Raw genomic sequence first — 27,944 nt, forward strand, 5'->3', positions numbered from 1 at the left:
TACGCAATTAGGAGCCCACGGTTTCGTGGGATGTGACGTACTTTACACTCAATACATAGATGTAAATTCTTTCCCATATTGTGACAGGTTATTTGTGATAAGCTATTACAATAGAAGAGAAACAGAAATAAAATTTTAACTTTTTGTGGAAAACGAATAAGCAACGCACGAAACTATGCCAATATAAAGAGGCCGGTTCGAGAATGTTTCTTTTCCCACACAGGCGACTTATTTGACGACGCCCCCCCCCCCCCCATCCCCTAGCAATTTCCCCCTCTTACACTTTCACCCATACCAGTTTTCGCTACTATAGGGTGCCCCACACAAAACGCAGTTTTTAATTTAATAATAAAATACATGGTTTATTTGAAAATTGCTAGTATTATTTTAACATGAAAAACTGCGATTAAACATGGAACACAATACGAGGCAAATGTTCTCCACGGTTTCGTCTGCACACGTCGACTCTGTACAAAATTTTCGACAATTTTAGGGCAACGTTCCGCTCGAATTTTAGCTTGACACGTCTAGTTTCTGCCTCGAGTCGATGGATGGTTTGTGGACTGTTCACATAAACAAGATCTGACATACGTCCACAAAAAGGTCACACGGTGTCAAACCACATGACCTCGGTGGCCGGTTCTGATCGCCTTGCGAGAGACGATACGAACAGGGAATCTTTCTTTCAGCAGCCTTGTTGTTTCAATGGCCGTGTGACAGGTTTTCTGTGCGTCAAATCCGTCTGTTTTCTTTATTCGCATAACTATTAAGCTGGAAGTATGGCTCGTCACTGAAGATATTTTTTTCCTTTTTTTTTTTACCAACATCACTGTCTAATTCTCGTTCTGTGAACACCCAATCGCAAACGTTCGACGCTTCAAATGGTCCACCGGCTTCAACTCTTGTGTTAGTTGGATCTTAAAAGGATGCAGATGCTGATATTTTCTTATAATTCAATACAAACCGGAACGGCTAGCAATTGAGAGCGGTGGTAGATCGAGTTCATTACTCTTGGCAACGCTCTCACTCTGTTGCCTACGATCTTAGATCTCTCGTACAAGAAAGTGCCGAGTAGCTGGATAAAGGCACAGCTAATCAGTGCTGCTTGGCATGGAGGAGGTCATTCTGTTTAAGATGTCCCCTTATGTCTGACCTTTGACTATGTTCTAAGAAACTGTTGTAGAACTTAGAACATAATCAAGCCAAAAATAATGGGATGGCGAACAAAATGACCTCCTTCATGCCAACCAATGCGGATTCCGAGAACCGCGATCAAGTGAAAACCGACTTGCTCTTTTCTCACAAGGCCCACTGAAAGTCATGGACTAAGGCTGTTAGGTTGATGCAGTATTTCTCCATTTCCAAAATATCTGTAACTCGTTATCACACCTCGCTTATCATCAAAAGTGCGACCATATGGGCTATCGAGCGAAATTTGTTGGTAGATTGAGGTGTTCTTGGTAGGGTGGACGCAGCACGTTATCTTGGATGGAGAGACATTAACATATGCAGAGGCAAAGCCATTGGCCCCAGGGAAGTGTGTTGGGTCCCTTGCGATTATGTTACATTAATGCACTTATCAACGATATTGACAGTGACCTTAGACTTTTACAGATGATGCAAGTATCTATAAAAGTACAATGTGAAAGAATCTCTACAAATATTTAGTCATATCTTGACAAAATTTCAAGATGCAAAGATTGTCAACTTACTGTAAAGGTTCAGAAACGTAAAACTGTACACTTCACAAAACGAAAAAAGTATTATTCTATAATATCAGTGGGTCACAGTTGGAATCTGTGAACTCATACAAATAGGTGGATGCAACATTTTTTTGGGACATGAAATGCAACTATCACATAGGGGCAGGTCAGTCGTAGATAAAGCAGGTGGATGACAGGTACATTGGTGGAATGATAGGGGAAAACCGTCTACAATAGAAATTGCTAACATATCACTCGTGCTACCAATCCTAGAATATTACTTAAGTGCGTTGGAACCGAACTAGATAGGACTCACGGATGGTAATGAAATTATACGGAGGAAAACACGAATGGTCACAGGTTTGTTTGACCTGCGGGAGTCTGTCCCAGAGATCTTGAAAGAACTGAACTGGCAGACTAACTTCGTTTACGTCTATCTTGAGGAAGCCTACTTTCTAAGTTCCAGGAACCGGCTTTAAATGATTAGGCCTACTATGAATTTACAACTCGCTCCATATCGCTCCCATAGGGATCGTGAGAACAAGACTAATTTACTCTCATTCTTTGTGTTTCATAGGTTCATGGAACGGGAAATAGCCCCAATAGCTGGTACAATGGGACACACCTTCTACCATAAACTTGTCAGTTGTTTGCGGTGTGTGGACGTAGGCAAAGAGCATTAACATTTGCAGAGATGAAGCTCTTTATTTTGCTACTAGCTTCGACCATGAACGATTACCCTAAGGCGTATGAGTAAATACAAACACGAAACCAGCTTACGTGTAACATGAATAGGGATCGTACATTTAAACAACTTATTGAGCTTACAAAAATAAGTATCATTTGAGGATCCCTGAATCCAGTGCGTTATTGTGACACAGATTTTAGCAAACTAGCAGAACGGAGAATGACTCCTGTAGTGATTCAGTTAGGAACAAAAACTTCTCTAAAACGTGTACAGTACTTGCTGCGAAAATATTTGCTCAGTCTGCCTTTCTAGACGCTATTTCAAAGTCCATGCAGTATTACACACATGCTGACGCTTTACAATATCCATGTGAACATTGGCTTTACAGGAGGAACAAGTTATTAAGGAACTATTTATAGTATTGCAATGTCCCTCTGTGCGAACAGTACTTTACAGACATTGGAAAACTTACTACTTTCTCATCAGTTTGAAAAGATGCAAACATAATCCGGTCCCCCATGGGGGCGCCGTGTTTGACATCGCATAGTGAACTAATTATTTGATGTTAAAGTTCCAAATATTAACTGAATGTAACGTTAAAGGGATTAGATTTCATAAAAAGTTATCGCATGAAAGTCCATAAACTGTTACAGCCACCGGCAGTCTCACTATTAGCGCTCAGCTACTATTTGTTTACATCAACTAAGGATGTCACGCCGTAACAAGAGCAGGCTAGGCACCCCACACATGAGAAATAACATTTGTATGAATAATAAAAAACCAAAATAATTTGATATATTAGAAGAATGCGCTCGGTAAACGTAAAAACCTATGAAAGTTAACTTTAGAAATTGTTATAAACTTGAGCTAAGGACAAATAGCAAAATTCGGTAAGATAAGTATAAAATGTCGTACTCACCTCATTATAAATAAAATCGTAGCACAAAAACATATCAAAAGTGCTAAAACTGAAAATATGTTTGACAGTTCAACCATTGACACAAGGAAGGCACTCATTGTAACTAACATAACTTTAATTTCAGATTTCAATGTGACTAAACTCAAAACTGCGATTTGGAAGAAGTGATCAGCACCGAGTGTTACGCACAACTACGATTTTTGTTGCCATCGCGTCGCCGACTACCGAATGTGAAAGCGTTCTGCTAGATGTATATTTTGTTCCGATCTTGCCATACCTGTCACGACAGCGTGGAGCGCTCTACAGCGCTATCTGTTATCTAGTGGCCTAACTCAATTGTCAAGGGTAGGGACTACTGACAAAAATAAATTTTTAAACCTTTATTTACAAAATTTGATGAATAACATCGACTTTCACGTATTTTTCAAGTAACAGGGAGTAAGTACATAGCAGTGAAATCATGGTTTAAATTAAGAAAAAAAACGTAATGCCTAAATTAAAGTTCATCGTTCTAGTTGTATCTTTGGCAATATTAGTTTTTTTTTTTTTAAATAATATCTTTGGAAAACAAATGAGACGGCTCGTAGCAACAGTTTTCGCCGGATGTTTGTTAGTGAGTTTCGGGAGGTATACGTTGGTGTTGGTACGTAAGGTAGTGTGTGGAAATCAAATATCGCATACAAAAATGAGTGCACAACTAAAGGATATGGTTTCCGTGGATTTCGAAGTTTTTGGGAGAGTTCAAGGTGTGTGAAATAATTGCTAGATAAATTCTCATAGACTGTTGGTGGAAAAATTTACACTACTAATTTTGATACTTTAACTAAATGTAGATAGTTGGTTGAGCGGTATGCGTTCTGAGACGGGTTTTCTACCATAATATTCCTTAACTGATACATCCACTGAATCACCTTATGCTATTGACTTTGAGAAAATTCTTGCCTTGTGTAGAGGGAGTAGGCAGTTCTGGCTTAATCATCTACATCATAATATGACAGAGCAAAGGTACCCAAAGTGTGGATAGTATAGGCTATTTTTGTTTGCAGTTTCTTTTCTTCCCATTATTTTCAAAGCATAATAGAAAAGGCGCAACCGATTTTATACTTATTCCATAAATTACCACATTAAATTCTTTGCAACTAAGACTAGAGTTGCACAGAACCGTAAATAAAAGTGTAGCTACTCAAGTTATACTAGTTTTTCAGCATCATGTGTGCTGAAATTATCTATCACACACAGAGAAAACTTTGCTGAAATTAAGCGTTTGATATTTTTAGTTCAATAATTATGTACCCATATAATATTTAAAAGAATTTGGGGATAGTGCACGAATTGATTCCACTTTGTATAAGGCTAACATTTTTACTGAAATGAGTTTCGCAACCTGTATTTTAATAAAGTGCCAACTGCTTCATACGGATGTATGCAATATCTGCACCATATTTCCAATTTTGGATAGAGGTCTTACAGGAAACCATTCTATAATTTTGCAAGATAACGTCATTTAAAAATCCGTCATGTTGCAAAGAATATTTCGGTTTCATTTCTATAGATTCTCAAAATACGCAGTGTCCACCAGTCGCGACAGTATTTATTAACCATATGCATGATTAATCTGCAAAGTTATTGCTAAACGTTGTGAGACTAATGTTGAAGCTTTTGGGACGTTAATGGTGATTGGCCAAGAATTTTTATTATCATTGATCATTTTACAGTAGGCTTTGTCATTGTTGTATGAAGTTGTAGTAACACATAGGCCTATGTATGTATAATAACTGCAGTACACACATTAAGCACCACAGTAATAAAATACAGTACAGGAAGATTTCTTAGAGCTAGTGTCCATGAAGTTATGCTATGCTCTAGTATGGTAAAAATCTGCACAGTAATAATTGGATATATTATAGAAGATACAATTATACATAACGTAGAAGCATAATTATACAAAACATAAACATGCCACATAATGATACAGCAGATTAGGGGAAAATTTATTAAATGCTAATATCCTCCTCAGGCATCTCGGAAATCTTTAATATCGTAAAATGGGTGATCTGATAGCTAGCTGTACCATTTAATTAAAAAATTTTTTGGAAAGTTTTAAAATTTTTTAGAAAATTTTAGCCTGGTAATTTGTTGGAAAATTTGAGTAGGTTCACTTTGCGAGGATTTACAGTTCTTGCTAACCAGTGCCTTGGTTTATCTAAATTAGCCCTATCTCTGCTGCTGTGTTCGTTTCTTCCCTGGCAGCCTGGCAGAGTGGTTCTAGGCGCTACAGTCTGGAACCGCGCGACTGCTATGGTCGCAGGTTCGAATCCTGTCTCGGGCATGGATGTGTGCAATGTCCTTAGGTTAGTTAGGTTTAAGTAGTTCTAAGTTCCAGGGGACTGATGACCTCAGATGTTTAGTCCCATAGTGCTCGGGACCATTTTTAGAAATATTTTCTGTGTGCTGTTCTGTCTCTTTGTGCACATATGATGTCACATGATATATCAACATTGTGACAGGATGAAGTTGGCATCCATTATTGCTGAATTCAGTTGTCCTGAAAATTTGATCTTAACTATGTGAATTGCACACACTCCAGCTACTTGTCTGGTTCCTAATAAAAACAAACTTTCTTCTTGTTAAAATGATCTCATATTGTCCTTACTTATATATAATGGGCTAATGATCACAGAATTATTGTAGGTACACAGCCTAACATGAATTCGTATTAGCTGTAAATTTTTTATACTTTTCTTTCCCCGACTTATTTTCTGTACATATTTTTTTTTTCTTTTTGGTGTTATGTAATTTTTTCGAATTTTTTGGTTGGATTGTTTGTAACCATTATCAATTTTAATATGCAAAAAAATTTTCAATGTGATGACAATTCTAAACAGAAAATTATCAAACAGAAATATGTTATTGCTCCCTGGAATAGATTATGCTACAGTATTTATGTAAACAGTTACTTCCAAAAGCAACATTTTTACCATGACATCTGTGTTAATGGTAAATGTGAGCAGCATTTTATTATAAGTTTATTTTAAAGTACTCTGGTTGATAGTATGGATATTATAAATAAATACAATCAAATAGATCATGTTGTGATACTTAGCGTTATAGTGCCATACTTTCTGTTGGACAATGTATAATTTTTTACATAATTGTTTCATTTTTTGTTTCAGGCGTGTTCTTCCGGAAAGTGAGTACCTTATTGCCAACTGAATCAACAGTGGTTATCCACATATTAATGTTCCTGAAGAGCCATTTTGAAGTGGAAACAATAGTGTTCATTTTATTTTGCAGTTATTTTTGTGTTGCTGCATTATTATCTTTCTCAAACATGTAATCTTCCCTGTGGTAACTAGTGTGAATCTTGAAAACAGTACTTCCTTAATACCTACCTTGCATCATTCACTTGATATATACCCTAAATTATGTGGATAGAAGCCACCAGATAGATTCAGCCTTTCTAGATATTTGAAAAACTTTAGATTCAGTGCCACAGCAGCCTTTATAAAAATTGGAAAATATATTAATATGGAACATCTAACAAGCTTTCTGAGACACAGCACATTTTTATGGATGGAAAGCCTTTCATGGGCACAAATGCAATTTGAAGCATGCTCTTGGAAGTGTGATGGATCCATTACTGTTTGTGTTTCTTATTATCAGTTTCAGTGATATATGTTGCGATGCTCTCAAAAGCTGAAAAATCTTGGATAAAGTCCCAATCTAGCACAAATTTATTGTTAGGCACAAAATGGTAATTGTACATTAATGACTTAGTGTATAAAGTATTAGATTTAGCAGCAGACCTAATACATGTTGAGTAGAATAAATGGTTAGTTAAAAATTCAGTAATTTTGATGTATCATTGGGAATTATTTAAATCATGGTTCATGCCCATATGATAAAAATGTTTTGATATCTTCGAGGAGATTTAATTAGTGACAAGAAAAAACTGTGGCTTACCAAAAATTGTGTATGCTCAAAACCTGACTGTCAGACAATGAGTGGAATAAAACAATGAAGAAATTGTGAAAGCTGGAGATGTTTATGGGAAGCATTCCTTCTGTACTTGATTTTTGAATATTAGAATGTGGTAGACATCTTACAGATGAGTGATTTAACTTAGTTCCATTACTTCACTTATATTAACAAGCAGACCATTATCTTGGAGTGATCTTAATCCTATTCAGCTGCTTCGTCAAAGTCTCAGGCCGCCAGAAGTCACTGTATTGTGTATTATTCCTTCATGAGTGCATTGTAAGGCACTTGGTGGCATTGGGTGTATGTGCTGCTCTGAAATGAATAGATGTGCACAGGAGAGGAAATTGTGATGGGTCACTTCAAGTGGCCAGACTGCTGGTGAGCATCAACAGGATAGAGTAAACCTAAAGTCAAGATCTTTCATGTCTCCCCACACTCCTCTGTTTTTTGTGTAAGTTTACTGGAGGATTAATTAAAAGTGTATTGTGTACCAAGATAACTAATGAGAACCACTTGAGCCCTGAGAAAAGTTGTGTGACAGGAAGTAGTTACATTTATGCTGTCATTTCAGCAGCTAGTGGCTGTCATTGCTCTCTCTAGATTGCAGGATCACAGTTTGATTCCTGGCCAGATTGGATATTTTCTTTGCTTGGGACTGGTAGTTTGCATTGTCCTAATCACTCATGTCATCTTCATCGGACATGCAAGTTGCTGAAGTGATGTCCAATAGGAAGACTGTTCCAGGCTGCTGTACAACCCCCAGTGTCACTTGGCCCATAATACCATATGATCATTTCCATTTCACGGGCTGTGTAAGGAAAGGAGACAGTCATAACATTTGAGATGTAGTGCTACAGAAGGATGCTACAGATAAGCAGATGAATATGAAATGAGGAAGTTCGTTGCAGAATCTATAAGGAAAGCAATGTGTGGGGAAACACTGACCAGAACAACAGGCAGGTTTATAGGACAAGTGTTGAGAAATCAGTGAAATATTTTAGATACTGATGGGAGCCACAGGGTGCAAAACTGTGAGGGGAAGAAGATTGTGGAGCAAATGGCAGGCATTTTTATTGACATAATGCTTGGAAATAGCTGTTTGATTACAGAAGAGATTGGACTCCACTACATTACTGTTAGTGTGTGGGATACATATAAAATTGTACTGAAAAGGACGTAAAGTACATAAATAGGACAGTCACTGTTTGGTGGGAAAAGGTGGATTATTTTCAGATTAAGTTCTAATCTGTTCTGGTGGGAATCACTGAAAACTCCAACTTGTCATAAAAATTGAATATTTTGTGTTGCAGATTAAATGTAAAAAGTGGCTGTTTTATTGTGAAAAGATGAGTTAATAATAGTACTGATTACTTTGCAATGTTGATTTTCTTGTTGCTCACTTCTGTTGCTTCTAAATTACTTCTGTGTCAACCCTTCACATTTCTTTCAAATACTTCTTCACTTTTATCGAATGAGGCTGTGAGTGCCAGTGCATTTTGTAACTGCTGTTCATAAGTGTTAATCTGAATGAGCATTCCCACTAAAGCAGATTGCCCAGCCACTAATGAAGTAGTGTTATGCCTATGATGTGCCAACTTTCTCAGTTGTAAATCTTCTGAAGTTTTCTTCAGTATACAGTGTCCTGTTGTTGCAATTCAAAAGACTATTTTCTTGCTGCTGTCATGTTTTGCTTTGTGTGACTGCCGAATTAACTCTTTCACCACAAAAATATTTTGCCATAATATAGCTGCTGGTTAGCTGCTTTCACCTAGGCTGTTAGCTGCAAGTGGCTCAAAAAATGACATATGTATGTTTTTCTAATCTTGTTAACTTTTGAGATAAGGCTTACCAATTTTTTTCCAAATAGAGCTTCAGCATTGTTTTGCTCCGGTGTTGTGGGATATTTTTCCTCTTCTTAATTCATCTGTGTGGATTCCCTTGCCTGTGCTCGAATCTCAGAAACCTCTTTAACAAAGCAGTTTGTGTCAGAATGCTAGTATGTAGTTCCAAAAGGGAATGTTCCACAATTGTCAACCTGTTAGGCTGTTTGTCTATTATGCTGTTCTCTGCAATGATCTTTGACAGCATGCACGGTGTGACTCAAGTAAATCATACCACAGTGACAGGAGATCTGATAGACCCCGGATTTACGTATACTTAGTGCTGTGGTTGGCAGGAGAGCCAACACCGTGTTACTAGAGGAGGCCAAAAGGCACGCGATTTAGCTCACGCAGGCTGGCTTGAGGTCTGGAACAGGACAAGGAAATTATAATTTAGAAAAACGGACGTAGCTGGTGGAATAATTAACTTTAATCCATTAATGACGAACGTTGCTCTGGACGGCACATGATTCACAATATCAATAGTAACTGAACATGGTGCCTTGCTAGGTCGTAGCAAATAATGTAGCTGAAGGCTATATTAACTATCTTCTTGGCAAATGACAGCGTATTTAGTCAGTGAACCATGGCTAGCAAAGTCAGCTGTACAACTGGGGTGAGTGCTAGGAAGTCTCTCTAGACCTGCCGTGTGGCGGCGCTCGGTCTGCAATCACTGATAGTGGCGACAAGCGGGTCTGACGTATACTACCGGACCGCGGTCGATTTAAAGGCCACCACCTAGCAAGTGTGGTGTCTGGCGGTGACACCACACTTAGAGCATCCTTGACACTACAAAACAGTGTCCGTGTTTTATCTGTTGGGCAGAAGACAGTCTTCACCTCGTGTTTTCAAAGAATTTGTCCAATCTTTCCAGATAATGCACCATGAAATGGAGCAAATGCAACTGCGGAGTCCTCCTGAAGTTCCCCTTCAGTTTCCTCTGTTTGTACAGTGGGTGTAAAATGTAGAGCTTTCTGAATTTACCGTTCTGTGTAGCAGTTTTTCCAGTGCACCATCCTCAGACGTTACATTTTTAGAGGGTGTGAGGACTATATACTAATGTTTTGAGCCTGCTGTTCCTCTTTGCCTGGTGGTGGCAGATGTCTGCTAAGTATAGATCAGTGTGTCTTCATGTGGTACATGCTGTGGCCAAATGTGCCATCTGTTTTTCTCGCTACCAGGGTATCCAGAAAGGGGAGCACTCAATCTGTTTTGACTTCCATGGTAAAATTGATTTTGTAGTGTACGGAATTGAGGTGTATGAGGAAATCATTCAGCTTGTCTCTTTCATGTGGACATATGATTGTGTCATCAACATACTGGAAGAAATGGGTAGGTTTCCATGTGGCTGGTTCTAGGGCTTCCTCTTTGAAATCCATATACATGTTGGAGACAACTAGTAAAAGTGCACTTTCCATAGCTTGTAGTGGCTCCATCGAAAAGAAAGTGTGTCGACATCAAGAGATGCTAAAAAAGATTGGTTCTCTCTATCAAATTTCTAGTCAATAATTTCCAAAGATTCTTGTGAAGGTGCTTGAAGAGGGAGACAACAATGAAACAATAGCAAGAAAATTGTGTGGTGTCAGAACTCCTGCCAGTTTAATTAAATAGAAGTTTAAATGTGTTTTTGAGTTGTTGGCTCATTGCATAATTTTTGTGATCAATCAGCTGTCATACTGCCTTCTACTGTTTTATTAATTCTTGTAATAAGTGGCTATGGTATGAATAGTTTACTGGAGGTTGAGTGAATTTTTTTTATTACTGTAGCTATAGTTATATGGCATATGTTGTTTGTTTTAGCAAGAATAACTACTCACTCACCAGTATCAGGACCTTGTGAAAGGGCACTGATGACTACGCTATTTAGCACCCAACATTTTTAAATCCATATGCCTATCTGTCCATTCTTCCATCAAACCTCATGAGGATGTCAGAATCACTAAGCCTAAAGTTATTAAGATGCCTATCAAAATCCACCTGTTAGTAATATCATGTGGATTTTTCAGATGTAAGGACTAAGCACATCCTTCACGTATTTAGTGAGTGAGTACATCAGGGCATTAATATTTTAATAATGGGGTGTAAAGGCACCCTGTCTTTGTAGACCTTCAAAAGTCAGTCTTGGGCACCTTTGTCTGGCAAGCGAGATTATCCGGAATGACTCCCCCCCCCCCGCCCCAACTCCCCTCCCCTTCCCGACGAAGCAACCGTTGGACGCGAAAGCCTGAATTACGTGTGTATGTTTGTGTCCATCAACCCGCCAGTGCTTTCGTTTGGTAAGTCACCTCATCTTTGCCTCAAAAACAAAGATTCCATGGCTTACCAAACGGGAAAGCGCTGGTAAGTAGACACAATAAAAAACACACAAACACACTCACAGAATTTCAAGCCCTTGCAACCAACGGCCACCCCGCCAGGAAAGAGGGTAGGAGAGGGAAAGACGAAAGGCTGTGGGCCCCAAGGGAGAGGGTAAGGAGCCACCCCAATCCCAGGAGTGGAAAGACCCACCCTAGGGGGAAAAAAGGACAGGCACACACTTGCGTGCGTGCGCGCCCACACACACACACACACACACACACACACGTTAAATGGCAAAGAGTTTGGGCAGAGATGTCAGTCGAGGCGGAAGTGCAGAGGCAAAGATGTTGTTGAACGACAGATGAGGTATGAGTGGCGGCAACTTGAAATTATTGGACATGCACCTACCCTGTGGATCCTACCCTTATAACTGCCCTCGGTGCAAAACCTGTCCCATGCACCCTCTCACCACCACCTGCTCCAGTTCTGTAACCCGGAAGGTGTACACGATCAAAGGCAGAACCACGTGTAAAAGCACCCACGTGGTTTACCAACTGACCTGCCTACACTGTGATGCTTTCTATGTGGGAATAACCAGCAACAAACTGTCCATTCGCATGAATGGACACAGGCAGACAGTGTTTGTTGGTAATGAGGATCACCCTGTGGCTAAACATGTCTTGGTGCACGGCCTGCACATTTTGGCACAGTGTTACACCGTGCGGGTTATCTGGATACTTCCCACTAACACCAGCTTATCCGAACTCCGAAGATGGGAACTTGCCCTTCAATATATTATCTCTTCCCGTTACCCACCCGGCCTCAACCTAACATGTCTGTGTGTGTGTGTGGTTGTGTGTGTGTGTGTGTGGTTGTGTGTGTGTGTGTGTGTGGTTGTGTGTGTGTGTGTGTGTGGTTGTGTGTGTGTGTGTGTGGTTGTGTGTGTGTGGTTGTGGTTGTGTGTGTGTGGTTGTGGTTGTGTGTGGTTGTGGTTGTGGTTGTGTGTGGTTGTGGTTGTGTGTGGTTGTGGTTGTGTGTGGTTGTGGTTGTGTGTGGTTGTGGTTGTGTGTGGTTGTGGTTGTGTGTGGTTGTGGTTGTGTGTGGTTGTGGTTGTGTGTGGTTGTGTGTGTGGGGTTGTGTGTGGTTGTGTGTGTGTGGTTGTGTGTGGTAGTGTGTGTGTGTGTGTGGTTGTGTGTGGTAGTGTGTGTGTGTGTGTGGTTGTGTGTGTGTGTGTGTGGGTGGTTGTGTGTGTGTGTGTGTGGGTGGTTGTGTGTGTGTGTGTGTGTGTGTGTGTGTGTGTGTGGTTGTGTGTGTGTGTGTGTGTGTGTGTGTGTGGTTGTGTGTGTGTGTGTGTGTGTGTGTGTGTGTGTGTGTGTGGTTGTGTGTGTGTGTGTGTGTGTGTGTGTGTGTGTGGTTGTGTGTGTGTGGTTGTGTGTGTGTGTGGTTGCCTGTCCTTTTTTCCCGCTAGGGTGGGTCTTTCCGCTCTCGGGATTGGAAAGACTCCTTAACCTCTCCCTTAAAACCCACATCCTTTCGACTTTCCCTCTCCTTCCCTCTTTCCTGATGAAGCAACCGTTGGTTGCGAAAGCTTGAAATTCTGTGTGTGTTTCTGTGTTTTTTATTGTCTATCTACCAGTGCTTTCCTGTTTGGTAAGTCATGGAATCTTTGTTTTTAATATATTTTTCCCATGTGAGAAAATAGTTTCTTAATTTATGGCCAATTTTTAGTTTCATGTCCTGCAGTGTGTGTTAATGACATGAACTGTAAGTAAATATTTCGTAATTATACTCTGATTTATGTTCATTGTTAAGACATTTTACATCTTTTGAAATTTTATGTGGTCTTACTGTGTGCAATTTTTGCTTTTAACTATCACTTGAAAACGGCATAAAAGGACGGAACCTGGGTCGTAATTAAATAAACAAGTGGTGGTGTGTTCATTCAAAAATCATTGTATGGCTGTTGCTCAGCAACATCAAAAACTGTTTACATCCTATCTGTTCGCATAATTTGCTCTGGTCTTTAAGAAGAGCACCACACGGATTTATAGTTCTTCATGGAGACAAGGCACAAATTCCACAAATAGAACTTGTCCTGCGAAGCAACACCCACAATTGATTGAGATGAATTTTGGAGATCACCACCAATGAAAGAAAAGACCATAGCAAGAAAAAAAATATGACCCAGAGCTTCTTTCAGGTGGTAGTCAATCTCAGTGCCCCCCCAAAGGGGCCCACAGCTCTTTAGCTCTTTTGAGAATATGTGGATGGCAAACATGGGTCCCAAGTCTTTGCAGTTCTTTTTCCTTTCATGTGTTGGAGTTTTATTTTCTGACTATATCTTTTCTCAAACTTGTTCTCTGGGCCAGATTCTCTGCTGACAACCTACCTTATTGGACAGCAATTATGTTTTTTCTGACTTTGCTCCTTTTATTTTACATCACATATTTTGATTAACTTATGTTTTCTACACACATTTGGGTTTGACCCTTCACCTTTTCAAAATTCTTTCGATGAATAAGTGGGTAATGTTGCCCAATACCCAGTGGGTGGCTAGTCCACACGGGGGTTGTGTGGTACCCTTAGAGTTGTAGTCACTTGACCACACAGGGATTGCACTAGTGATGACCTGAGCTGTCACGTTCCTGCACGGGCCAAGGAGAGGTGCCTGTCAATTTGGTGGCAGTGGGATTCTGGGCATTGGCCATCATGTCAGGTAGCATTTGCTTTGGTTGGGTGGTGCCTGTGAGGAGAGCACATTATAAGAATATGTGGTAGCATAGCAGATATTTGGCATCCTGAAATGACCAAAGTTATCAGCTGGTGGGTGTGAGGCTCCTGCAGCCTCTTCAGTCAGACTGCAACTCAGAGCAGGTCGTCATTATCCTTGGAACTATTCCCCATTGGCCATGTCATAGGAGGAAGACAAAGCCAAGTGACTTGCAGACATTTACTGATTTATACCCAAACAGATGGAGGGTCCTTTCTCTCTATTAAGCCAATGTTCTTTGTGGAGAATATTAAATTGTATTTGGCACACTTTCTTTTCTTAGCAAATTGTGAAGTGATTCCACGTCAGTTAAGACAACAAAACTTACCCAGTCCTGGGCATTACTGTCTTGTAAACAACTTTATGATTGTGCTAATGAAATATCCCATAAGATCCTAAATTTGGTACAGGAATTAATTTTTCACTGGGACCTAATACTGTAAACAGATGAACTACGCAAATACTTGGATTTGTATATTGTGTACTTTGAAGCCTGCCAGGCAAAACGCTTGACACCAGTGCATTCATACTCATTTTGAGGCAGATTTGCTTCCAAATGAGGTCAAAGTCATGCTTTACTGCTGTGATATGAAGCTATATTTCCTGCCCCTGATGTGGTGCTTTTAATGCCAGTGCTTCAGGCATACCTCTTCCTGTTGTACATACGACCCAATTTGTGGAGACTGGCCTTTGGTTACTACTGTAGACAAGTAGTAGGCAGTATCTGGTGTGTTCACTCCATCAACTCTTGACCTACAGCAATTGTGCAAATAAACTTAACCATGGGGACGATAAGCCCTGTCCTCTCATGGTTCCTGCAGTGCCATCTTTGGAAACCCCTACACTACAACCGCCGGCTGGAGAAGCAGGATTGTCCTCAGTTGCCTGCCAGTGACAGGGCGTTTCCTGGAACCTTATCCCCATAAATCCATAGATGAGCAATCCCCCACAAACTAGTGGCTGAAGGATCAACAGACTAGGTTCCCCAGCTGTGCGTTCTTACTCCACTCCTACACACACAGTAGGTGTACCCCACTGAAGATTCTCTACTGCTAAAAATGGTGGAAGACAAAAGGAAGAAACCACAGCAAAGGCTACTAGTATGATCTTTGAGGTAACCAGATCCCCTCATGCTGCCAGACTCCAGAACGTTCATTGATGTCCCACCTGACTGCAGGATTCTCCAGAAAGAAAGGAAAATAATGGAGCACACGACCCTGGACAGACTGACCTACACTAAGGCTAAGAGAAAATTTGAACGCCTGCATGCTATGCGTATGACATCGTCTTACGCTGCTGCTACAGCAGTTGTGGCATCATCAGCTCCGCCAACCCAAGTGACCTCTCAGAGCCAGAAGACTACACCTGCCCCCTTCTTGGTGGGGGTATTTCCCTCCCTGTTGCTCCTGCACCACCTACTTTGGGAGCAACACCCCCACCCCAACCATCGGAGCCATCCGTCCCCACTTCTAAGGCAGAGAAGCATAAGTCGCCTTCGGCTTCTCTCATTAGGAAGGGGTCCCTTGGGTAACTCCCTTCCCAGGTTTCTTCTAATGGGAAAGACGACACACACCAGTGGCTGAAGAGCCCAAAAGCAGCTGGTTGTACGGCTTCACACTCACCCTCAGTCCCAGAGACTGAGCCAGTGAAGTACTCCCAGCCAGGGAACCCAAGGAGCAGCGAGATAAATCCAAAACGAAAACCCCTAAGACCAAGGAAATTGCGGTGGCACCCACTTTACCGCTACCTACAAGCTCTGCTGCTGAGGATGGGGTGGAGATTTTGCCATCTGCTGATGCCCTAGATCTCGCCAGACCCTCAAACACAATGGATATAGACTGCCCAGGCAATAAATTGGTGGCAGCAGGTGACTCTGAGGTGTAAACTGCCTCATTGAATGTTCCACGACTTCCCAGTCTCCGGATTCCCCCTGCAGGTCCAGGGTAAGAGTAGGCCAGGGGTATTCCTGCCTGTCGTAAGAGGCGACTAAAAGGAGTTTCAACCGTTTCGGCCTTCCATGTGATGGTCCCCCTTGGGGTTTGACCTCCATTTTTCAAAATTCTACAGAAGTACGAGCCTCCTGGGGAAGGACACCTTATGTGGTGTATCACTGGTCCTCAGTGCACTAAGACCTTGGCACTCAGCATTGTAACGGCGTTGTAACCGCACCCACTATTCCTCAAATTGGGCCTAAACACCTGATGGGTTGCACAAGTTACGCACCTAGTGCGTCCCCATCTGCACCTATGATCATGATGGACTTTCCATGGCACCCAAAATCCAGCACGGTAGCCAGCCCGTTGTTGTGGGGTTGTCATGTACCCTCTAGGTTGTAGCCCCCTGACAACACAGGGATCGTACTGCCGATACCTGAGCTGCACCCTCCCCACGTCAGCCAAGGAGTAGATGCCCGTCTCCTTGGGGCATCAGGACTCCCGGCAACGGTCATCCTGTCAGGTGGCCCTTGCTGAGGCTGGGTGGCGCCCGTGGGGAGAGCCACTGGTCGGAGTGGGTGGTATCAGGGCGGACGTTTCGCAGATGAAACGTCAACATGTATCTGGTCAATCTGCGGCCGAGTCTTTTCAAAAGAAAGGTACTGTCTCTGGTTCTGGTTCTCCTGCCCTTTCCCCCTTGGCCACTCCCTGGGAGGAAGGACAGGCCCGCCGGCTTGGGGCGAAGTACTTCCCCTGCTATTTAGTCTGTTCTCGGACCGATGGGGGAACGTTTGCCACCTCCAAGCCCATGTTCTTTTTCCAGCACATCAAGGACATCTTCAGCTAAATCGAGGCTCTCAGTAAAATGCGTTTGGGGTCCGTTCTTATAAAGACCACCTCCGCCACACAGTCGGCAGAGCTCCAGGCGTGCAACTGACTAGGGGACATCCCAGTGTCCATTGTCCCGCATCTGGCACTGAATAGGACGCAGGGGGTTATTTTTCATCGGGACCTCCTGCTGCAATCTGATGAGGAGCTCAGGGCCAACCTGGAGCGCCGAGGCGTGCATTTCGTCCGGCGAGTGCAGCGCGGCCCCAAAGACCATCGCATCAACACCGGGCCTTTACCTCGCCTTCGAGGGGGACATTCTCCCAGAGAAGGTAAAGGTGATGTGCTACTGGTGCGACGTGCAACCTTACGTCCTGCCTCCTATGCGCTGCTTTCGGTGTTTGCACTTCGGGCACATGTCGTCATGGTGTGAGGCTGAGCCCATTTGTGGTGATTGTGTAATTCCTCTTCGTGAGGAACATACATGCACCCCACCACCTCGGTGTGTCAATTGTCCTGGCCTCCACTCGCCTCGATCTTTAGACTGCCCCGCGTATCAGAAGGAGAAGAAGAATCAAGAATTAAAAACTTTGGACCGTCTCTCTTATTCTGAGGCCAGGAAGAAGTATGAGCGCCTCCATCCCGTGACATTGACAACTTCGTTTGCCTCAGTTGTGTCCACTCCTTCCACAGTATCCTCACACCTACCCTGTCCCCCTTCCACCTCCTCACCCCATCCAGGGTCTATGCCTCCGCCTCCCAAATCCCTCCCTCCCAAATCCTCCTCCCTCGCGGCCCCTGCCCCCTCTGCCCCAGGGGCCACCCTTCCTCCTCCTCCTCCTCCTCCTCCTCCTCCTCCTCCTCCTCCTCCTCCTCCTCCTCCTCCCCCCCCCCCCCCCTCCGCGACCTGAGAAGCTATCCTCTTCTCAGGCGTCCATCGGGGACACGTTCTGGACCCTGGCTTACGAGGTCCAGCGTTCCAAAATGGACCCCGCGCGTAGGACCTTCTTCGGGTCCAGCCCACCATCCCCGTGGCTCATCGGACTTCCAAGAAGGCCTCCAAGAAGAAGTCTTTATCCCCCTCTCCACCCTTGTGCGTTTCGGCTGACGCTCCATCCGTGAGTCGCTGCTCCCGGCCGTCCTGAGTTTCGCCGGGACACTCTGCTGCCAGGCGCTCAGCTGGCCTGTCGTCGGCGAATGATGCTGCCCCTCCTACGCAACCCAGGAATGCGGCCGCAGCTGGTGATGACTCGATGGAACAGGATCTGCCTCCCGCCGGTTGTAGCGTTGTTCCCTCGAAACCTGGCCCTTCGCGGCCGACAAGGTGACCAGCTCTTCACCCGTTTCGTTCCACCTTTTTTCTGACTAGTGATGGCTTTGTTACATTGGAACATAAGAGGTATTAGATCTAATTGGGAGGAATTAAAACTGCTCCTCTGCCTGCACTGTCCGCTCATCCTTGGTCTCCAGGAAAGCAAGTTGCGCCCAACTGACCGTATTGCTTTTACCCACTATACCTCGGAGCGGTCTGACCTCACCCCTGTGGACGGTATTCCAGCTCATGGTGGGGTCATGTTGCTCGTTCGGGACGATGTCTATTACCGTCCCATCCCATTGACCACCCCACTCCAAGCAATAGCTGTCCGTATTACTCTTTCTGCCTTTACTTTTTCTGTTTGTACTGTCTACACTCCATTGTTATCTGCAGTTAGTCAGGCTGACATGATGCACCTGATTGTTCAGCTTCCTCTGCCGTTTTTATTGTTTGGTGACTTCAATGCCCATCATCCCCTTTGGGGCTCTCCTGCATCCTGTCAGAGAGGCTCCCTGTTGGCGGATGTCTTCAACCATCTCAATCTTGTCTGCCTCAATACTGGCGCCCCGACTTTCCTCTCGGACTCTACTCATACCTACTCCCACTTGGACCTCTCGATCTGTTCTACCACTCTTGCCCGTCAGTTCGAGTGGTATGTCCTTTCTGACACCTATTCGAGCGACCATTTCCCGTGTCGTTCGTCTCCTGCACCACACCCCATCCCCACGTCCTTCGAGCTGGAACATACCGAAAGCTGACTGGGGACTTTACTCCTCCCTGGCGACCTTTCCAGACCACGATTTTCTCAGTTGTGACAGTCAGGTCGAATACCTCTGTTATCATCAATGCTGCCGAACGTTCCATTCCTCGTACTACCTCCTTCACGTCGCGTTTCCGTCCCTTGGTGGAATGAGGCTTGTAGAGATGCTATCCGTGCTCGACGATGTGCTTTACACAGCTTTCGCCGCCATCCTACGTTGGCGAATTGTATTGGATACAAACGACTCAGTGCAATGCCGTAGAGTCATCAAAGACAGCAAAAAAGCTTGTTGGGCCTCTTTCACCAGCTCCTTTAACAGTTTTACTCCCTCTTCTGTTGTTTGGGGTGGTCTGCGCCGGCTGTTGGGCATTAAGGCCCACTCCTCGGTACCTGGCCTGACTTCAGGTAATGAGGTACTTGTTGATCCTGTGGATGTCTCCAACGCCTTCGGCCGCTTTTTCGCGGAGGTTTCAAGCTCCGCCCATTACCACCCTGCCTTCCTTCCCAGGAAAGAGGCAGAAGAGGCTCGGCGACCTTCCTTCCACTCACTGAATCTGGAAAATTATAATGCCCCCTTTACTATGCGGGAACTCGAACGTGTACTTGCACTGTCCTGGTCCTTTGCTCTGGGGCCAGATGCCATTCACGTTCAGATGCTTACACACCTTTCTCCGGCAGGAAAAAGCGTTCTTCTTCGTACCTACAATCTCGTTTGGACCAAACATAAAGTCCCCATGCGTTGGCGTGACGCCGTCGTTGTTCCTATACCCAAACCCGGGAAGGATACACACCTTCCTTCTAGTTACTGCCCCATTTCTCTTTCAAGCTGTGTCTGTAAGGTGATGGAGCGCATGGTTAATGCTTGGTTAGTTTGGATTCTTGAATCTGGACGGCTACTTACCAATGTTCAATGCGGCTTTCGTCGCCGCTGCTCCGCTATTGACCATCTTGTGACCTTGTCGACACTCATCATGACCAACTTTTTGCGGAAGTGCCAAATGGTAGCCGTGTTCTTCGATTTGGAGAAGGCTTATGATACCTGTTGGAGAGGAGGTATCCTCCACACTATGCACAGGTGGGGTCTACGTGGTCGCCTGCTGTTTTTATTGATTCCTTTTTAACAGATCGAAAGTTCAGGGTATGTGTGGGTTCCGTATTGTCTGGCATCTGCCTCCAGGAGAACAGAGTGCCTCAGGGCTCCGTCTTGAGCGTAGCCCTTTTTGCCATAGCGATCAATCCAATTATGGATTGCATTCCACCTAATGTCTCAGGCTCTCTTTGTCAATGACTTCACGATCTACTGCAGTGCCCAGAGAACATGCCTCCTGGAGTGCTGTCTTCAGCGTTGTCTTGACAGTCTAAATTCATGGAGTGTGGCTAATGGCTTCTGGTTCTCTGAAGAGAAGACGGTTTGCATCAACTTTTGGTGATATAAAGCGTTCCTTCCGCCATCCTTACATCTCTGTCCTGTTGTTCTCCCATTCGTGGAAACAACTAAGTTTCTAGGGCTCACACTGGGCAGGAAACTTTGTCGGTTTCTGCACGTCTCTTATTTGGCTGCCCGTTGTACACGTTCCCTTAATGTCCTCAGAGTTCTTAGTGGTTCATCTTGGGGAGCGGATCGCACTGTCCTGCTTCGCTTGTATCGGTCCATAGTCCGATCAAAGCTGGATTATGGGAGCCTCGTCTGCTCGGCCATCCCTCTTACTCAGTCTCAACTCCACCCACCATCGGGGGTTACGTCTTGCAACCGGAGCATTCTACACTAGTCCTGTCGAGAGTCTTTATGCTGAAGCTGCCGAATTACCGTTGACATACTAGTGTGGCGTACTGCTTTGTCGGTATGCCTGCCTGCTGTTATCAATGCCCGACCACCCCTCTTATCAGTCCTTCTTTGCCGATTCTCTCGACCGTCAGTATGGGTTGTACGTGTCTGCCCTGCTGCCCCCCTGGAGTCCGCTATTGTCGCCTGCTTCGACAATTGGATTTTGCCCTCCCTACCACCTTCAGAGAGGGTGAGAGCCCGACACCACCTTGGCTCCAGGCTCCGGTTCATATTCATCTCGACCTCAGCTCGCTCCCAAAGGAGGGTACTCCGGCTGCAGTGTTGTGCTCATGGTTTGTCGAACTTCGTGTGCGACTTGCCAGTCACACCTTTATTTACACTGATGGCTCCAAAACTGACGATGGTGTCAGCTGTGCCTTTGTCGTCGGGGCCGTCACCTTTAAATACCGGCTCCTCAACCAGTGTTGCAGCTTTACGGCCGAGCTTTATGCTCTCCATCAGGCCGTTCAGTATGCCCGCCGCCACCGCCATTCATCGTATGTACTCTGCTCTGATTCACTCAGTGCTCTTCAGAGCCTTGGAGCTCCATATCCGGTCCATCCCTTGGTGCAATGGATCCAGTAGTCCCTCCATTCTTTTGCTGATGATGGCTCTCTTGTCAGCTTTCTGTGGGTTCCCGGCCATGTAAGAGTGCCTGGGAATGAGGCTGCTGATGTTGCAGCCAAGACTGCAGTCCTTTTGCCTCGGCCAGCCTCCCATTGTGTCCAGTCATCTGACATTAGTGGGGTTGTTTGTAAGAGGCTTGTGTCATTGTGATGGGATACTTGGTCATCACTTCAAGGAAACAAGCTCCGGGCCGTAAAACCATTCCCAACTGCTTGGACAACCTCCCCCCAACCATCTCGGCGAGAAGAGGTCCTTCTGACCAGGTTGCGGATTGGGCATTGCTGGTTTAGCCACCGCTACCTGCTCTCTGGTGACCCAGCCCCGCGGTGCCTTGTGGTCCTCCATTGACAGTGCGCCATGTTTTATTGTCGTGTCCCCGTTTTAGTCAATCTTGTGTTGTCCTGTCTCTGCCATCTACTTTACAGGATATTTTAGATGATGGCGCTCGAGCAGCTGCTTGTGTTCTTCGTTTTATTACTTTGACTGGCTTGTCCAAAGACATCTAACTCTTTCACTTATTTTATCTGCATCTTTGTAAGAACTTTCTGGAGCCCCCCCCCCCCCCCCTTGTTTTACTAGATTTTATGTGCTCTTGTAATTGTGACTGGGCGCTAATGACTTCAGTACTTGAGCGCCCTTAAAAAAAAAAAAAAAAAACAGTCTCACAATGTGATCCTCCAGTGTAATTGCGGCAGTTTTTTCCACCGCCTGCCTGATCTACGGCAACTGTTGAGCTTTACACCTGGTATCTACATTGCCCTCCAGCAAAGCTGGTTCCCAGCAATGCGGACCCCTGCTCTCTGCAGCTATAAGGGATATTACAGGAATCGTAGCGACTAAAATAGGGTGTCAGGTGGAATTTGTGTTTGTTCTAAACTCGGTCTGTAGTGAATATGTGCGCCCTTCAAACCCCTCTTGAAGCTTTGGCTGTCAGAATAACGACAACACAGGAAATAACTGTCTGCAATGTGTATCTTCCTCCAGATGGTGCAGTACCCCTGAATGTATTAGCTGCACTGATTGATAAATTCCATAAATCTTTCCTACTTCTAGGAGATTTTAATGGCCATAACCCCTTGTGGGGTGGTACCATGCTTACTGGCTGAGGCAGAGATGTCGAAACTTTACTGAAGCAATCCGACCTCTGCCTCTTAAATACTGGGGCCGCCACATATTTCAGTGTGACTCATGGTAGTTACTCAGCCATTGATTTATCAATTTGCAGCCCAGGACTTCTCCCATCTATCCACTGGAGACCACATGACAACCTGTGTGGTAGTGACCACTTCCCCATCTTCCTGTCACTGCCCCAGTGTCAGGCATACGGACGTCTGCCCAGATGGACTTTGAACAAGGTGGATTGGGGAACTTTCACCTCTGCTGTCTTCCACTGGAGTTTATCTATCATCTCCGTAATGCTTTCGCGATGATGAAATGATCCTGTTATCAAGCACGCTGCTCTCCGTTGGATCTTCTCTATATCTTCTATCAATCCTATCTGGTATGGATCCCACAGTGGTGAGCAGGATTGAAGCAGTGGGAGGACAAGTGTATTGTAACCTACTTCCTTTGTTTTTGGATTGCATTTCCTTAGGATTCTTCCAATGAATCTCAATCTGGCATCTGCTTTACCAATGATCAACTTTATATGATCATTCCATTTTAAATCACTCGTAATGCATACACCTAGATAATTTATGGAATTAACTGTTTCCAGTTGCTGACCTGCTATATTGTAGCTAAATGATAAGGGATCTTTCTTTCTGTGTATTCGCAGCACATTACACTTGTCTACATTGAGATTCAATTGCCATTCCCTGCACCATGCGTCAATTCGCTGCAGATCCTCTTGCATTTCAGTACAATTTTCCATTGTTACAAGCTCTCGATATACCACAGCATCATCTGCAAGAAACCTCAGTAAACTTACGATGTTATCCACAAGGTCATTTATGTATATTGTGAATAGCAGCGGTCCTACGTCACTCCCCTGCGGCACACCTGAAATCACTCTTTCTTTGGAAGACTTCTCTCCATTGAGAATGACATGCTGCGTTCTGTTATCTAGGAACTCCTCAATCCAATCACACAATTGATCTGATAGTCGGTATGCTCTTACTTTGTTCATTAAACGACTGTGGGGAACTGTGTCAAACGCCTTGCAGAAGTCAAGAAACTTGGCATCTACCTGTGAACCCGTCTCTATGGCCCTCTGAGCCTCGTGGACGAATAGTGTGAGTTGGGTTTCACACGACAGTCTTTTTCGAAACCCATGCTGATTCCTACAGAGTAGATTTCTAGTCTCCAGAAAAGTCATTATACTCGAACATAATGTGTTCCAAAATTTTACAACTGATTGACGTTAGAGATATAGGTCTATAGTTTTGCACATCTGTTCGACGTCCCTTCTTGAAAACGGGTATGACCTATGCCCTTTTCCAATCCTTTGGAATGCTACACTCATTTAGAGACCTACAGTACACCGCTGCAAGAAGTGGGGCAAGTTCCATTGCGTACTCTGTGTAAAATTGAACTGGTATCCCATCAGGTCCAGTGGCCTTTCCTCTTTTGAGCAATTTTGATTGTTTTTCCATCCCTCTGTCGTCTATTTCGATATATACCATTTTGTCACCTGTGCGACAATCTAGAGAAGGAACTACAGTGCAATCTTCCTCTGTGAAACAGCTTTGGAAAAAAAATTTAGTATTTCAGCCTTTAGTCTGTCATCCTCTGTTTAAGTACCATTTTGGTCACCGAGTGCCTGGACATTTTGTTTTGATCCATGTACCGCTTTGACATAAGACCAAAATTTCATAGGATTTTCTGCCACGTCCATACATAGAACTTTTCTTTCGAATTCATTGAACGCCTGTCGCATAGCCCTCCTCACACTACATTTTGTTCGCCTAATTTTTGTTTGTCTGCAAGGCTTTGGCTATGTTTATATTTGCTGTGAAGTTCCCTTTGCTTCCACAGCTGTTTTGTAATTTCGTTGTTATACCAAGGTGGCTCTTTTCCATCTCTTACGATCTTGCTTGGCATGTACTCATCTAATGCATATTGTACGATGGTTTTGAACTTTGTCCACTGATCCTCAACACTATCTGTACTTGAGACAAAACTTTTGTGTTGAGCCGTCAAGTACTCTGAAATCAGCTTTTTGTCACTTTTGATAAACAGAAAAATCTTCCTACCTTTTTAAAATTTCTGTTTACGGGTGAAATCATCGATGCAGTAACTGCTTTATGATCACAGATTCCCTGTTCTGCGTTAACTGTTTCAAATAGTTTGGGTCTGTTTGTCATCAGAAGATCTAATATGTTATTACCATGAGTAGATTCTCTGTTTAACTGCTCAAGGTAATTTTCAGATAAAGCACTTAAAAGCAAATCGCACCTCATAAGAGCTTAAATACGGTCCAGGATATTATTTTCCAAGGGACCTGCTTTTGCAGTCTGACGATGAGCTGCACCCCAACTGAAAGCTAAGAGTAGTTCATTTTGTCCAGTGTGTCCAGCGGGATCTGAGGGATAATCAGGTTGCCATCGGTGCCTTCATCTTGGCCTTCGGGGGTGACACATTACCCGAGAAGGTCAAGGTGTTGGTCTACCTACTGTGATGTCAAGCCATATATCCCTCCTCCAATGTGGTGTTTCAAGTGCTGGAAGCTCAGCCATTTGTCATCCCGCTGTACTTCCTGAATCACATATTGAGGTTGTGGATGTTCATCCCATCCCAATACTCCATGTGCACTGCCTCCCATCTGTGTCAACTGCAGAGAGCATCATTTCCCTTGCTCACCAGACTGCAGGATTTTACAGTGAGAAAGGGAAATCATGGAATACAAGACCCTGAACCGGCTGATCTACCCTGAGGCGAAGAGGAAATTTGAGCGCCTAGATGCCGCCGCTACGAGAACAGTTGTAGCCCCCCCTCAGTTCCACGAGTTCCAATCAGCTCTCAGAGCCAGAAGACTACACCTGCCCCCTTTATGGTGGGGGCAGTTCCCTCCCTGTTGCTCCCACACAACCTACCTCGCCCCCCCCCCCCCCCCCCACACCGTGGGTTCACGGTCCTTTGGTGAGTACGTGCGTGGTGAGCACGGGGCCCTGAGCTATTGCAGCCTTACTTCTTTCCCAGGTTGCATTTCCTTTCCCGTCTTTGCTCCTTCCCCTTCGCCCTCTCCTCTCATCCTTTTGGCATTCTCTGGTCCCTCTCTGGGGTTTGACCTCCATTACTAAATTTCTATTCTGTAGTGTGAGCCATTTGGGGAAGAACACCTTACTTAGTGTCTCTGGCATGTACCCTCCTATTTCCTTCCACTTCTTCCTTCCTTCCACTTCTTCCTTCCTTCCACTTCTTCCTTCCTTCCACTTCTTCCTTCCTTCCACTTCTTCCTTCCTTCCACTTCTTCCTTCCTTCCACTTCTTCCTTCCTTCCACTTCTTCCTTCCTTCCACTTCTTCCTTCCTTCCACTTCTTCCTTCCTTCCACTTCTTCCTTCCTTCCACTTCTTCCTTCCTTCCACTTCTTCCTTCCTTCCTTCCACTTCTTCCTTCCTTCCTTCCACTTCTTCTTCCTTCCTTCCACTTCTTCTTCCTTCCTTCCACTTCTTCTTCCTTCCTTCCACTTCTTCTTCCTTCCTTCCACTTTTTTCTCCCTTCCTTCCACCTCTTCCCTCCTTCCCTTCCTTCCACCTCTTCCCTCCTTCCCTTCCTTCCACCTCTTCCCTCCTTCCCTTCCTTCCACCTCTTCCCTCCTTCCCTTCCTTCCACCTCTTCCCTCCTTCCCTTCCTTCCACCTCTTCCCTCCTTCCCTTCCTTCCACCTCTTCCCTCCTTCCCTTCCTTCCACCTCTTCCCTCCTTCCCTTCCTTCCACCTCGTTTTCTGCTGCTAGAGCACATAGCCAGGTCGGTAGGCAGCCCATGTGGTGGGGTCGCTCTGCACTCTTTTGGTTGAGCCCCCTGAAAACAAAGGGATCACACTTCTGATACCTGAGCTGTGACCACCTCATGTAACCCTAGGAGTGGTTGCTTGTGATCCTAGAGCATCAGAACTCCTAGCAATGGCCGCTGTGCCAAAAGGCCCTTGCTGTGTCTGGATGGTGCCCATGGGGAGAGCCCCTGATTGGGGTGGTTGGTAGCAGGGCAGACACTATGCAAATGACATGCATACGGGTCCAGAACTCGGGCTGTTCTTCTACAGCCATCTCTTTGAATGGAACTGATTGTTTGAGTGCTGCTTCTTCTTGCCTTTCGGCATTCCCTTCCATAGCTACCCCTGGGAGGAGGGTCTGGCTCGTCAGCTAGGGGAAAAACCTTTCCCCCGCTATCTGGTTTGCACCAGGACTGATGGGAATACTTTCACCAATACCAAACCTTTATTTTTTGTGGAGCACATTGAAGACAAGTTTGGCAAAGTGGATACACTGGGCAAAACTGCTGCAGGTGCCCAGTCTGTGGCCCTTTGTGCCTGTGACCATTTTGGCACTATTCATGTGTCCATTACCCCCCACCGGTCTTTGAATATGGTTCAAAGTGTAATTTTTCACAGGGACCGCATTCTTCAAACTGATGAGGAACTTAGATAATCTAGGACGGTGGGGTGGTTCCCACACTCCTTCGGGTGCCACTCCCTCCCCCCCCCCCCCCCCCCCCCCCCCACCACAACTGCAGAAGTGTCTCACTTCTTTGGTGTCTGCTGGTCAAGGGCACCCTTCCCGGGACACCCCCCTCCCCCCCCTTTCCCAGCAATCTCCAGTGTCCAGGTGAAAGGTCTACTGCCACATGACAACCACGAGAACCACGGTCTGTGCGCCCCCAGGTCGCCTGCTCTCTTTCTGATCCAGATCTTGCTGCAGCAGACTCCCTTTTGCAGTGTAGCCCTCCTTGATCTCAAACAGAAAAGAAGAAGAAATATAAGTCCTGGGACAAGGAGCCTCTGGTATCGCCAGAGGTCCCATCTCTTTGGTGACGGCTGGTGACCCGGTGGCATGACTGGCTTTAGCCTGTTCACCCCCTATTTGAATCGTCATTCTGTGGTTATCCAATGGAATTGTAATGGATATTACAATCATCTTCTGTAGTTGAAATCCCTTATTTGGTTTTACTCTGCAGCTTGTGTGGTTCTACTGGGATTTTATTTTACTGATGACCACTCACGGACCCTCCATGGGTTCTGTGCTTTCTGCCAAAATCGGGTCAGCCCACCTGCCGGCCTCTGGTTGCTTTTGTATGTTGGTCCATACAGACGTTTCTAGCATGTGGATTCCTCTTCAAACTACATTGGAATCAGTTGCTGTTAGGGTCCACCTGGACTCTGAGGTCACAGTTTGCAGTCTTTATCTCCCTCCTGACAGGACTCTTATGCCTGCTGCCTTAACTGCCCTTATTCAGCAACTTCCTCCTCCCTTCCTCC

General features: G+C 44.7%; 2 protein-coding genes across 4 annotated transcripts in view; one reads left to right on the forward strand and one right to left on the reverse strand.

The window, feature by feature from the left end:
• Window positions 1-3,651, reverse strand: part of LOC126268182 (cell growth regulator with RING finger domain protein 1-like) — a 357,652-nt gene extending 354,001 nt beyond the window's left edge. Inside the window, exon 1 of one of the 2 annotated variants that reach the window (XM_049973786.1) lies at window positions 3,311-3,651. In XM_049973786.1, the coding sequence (XP_049829743.1) occupies window positions 3,311-3,420 (110 nt within the window). In that variant the 5' untranslated portion in view covers window positions 3,421-3,651. The remainder of the gene's footprint in view (window positions 1-3,310) is intronic. The other variant, XM_049973784.1, reaches the window with a different exon arrangement.
• Window positions 3,652-3,866: 215 nt separating this feature from the next.
• The window catches only part of LOC126268183 (acylphosphatase-2-like), a 62,819-nt gene continuing 38,741 nt past the window's right edge, over window positions 3,867-27,944 (forward strand). Inside the window, exons 1-2 of one of the 2 annotated variants that reach the window (XM_049973788.1) lie at window positions 3,867-4,056; window positions 6,484-6,500. In XM_049973788.1, the coding sequence (XP_049829745.1) occupies window positions 3,882-4,056; window positions 6,484-6,500 (192 nt within the window). In that variant the 5' untranslated portion in view covers window positions 3,867-3,881. The remainder of the gene's footprint in view (window positions 4,057-6,483; window positions 6,501-27,944) is intronic. The other variant, XM_049973789.1, reaches the window with a different exon arrangement.

This window comes from Schistocerca gregaria, chromosome 4 (genome assembly GCF_023897955.1).
Source record: "Schistocerca gregaria isolate iqSchGreg1 chromosome 4, iqSchGreg1.2, whole genome shotgun sequence".
NCBI classification, from domain to species: Eukaryota; Metazoa; Arthropoda; class Insecta; order Orthoptera; family Acrididae; genus Schistocerca; species Schistocerca gregaria.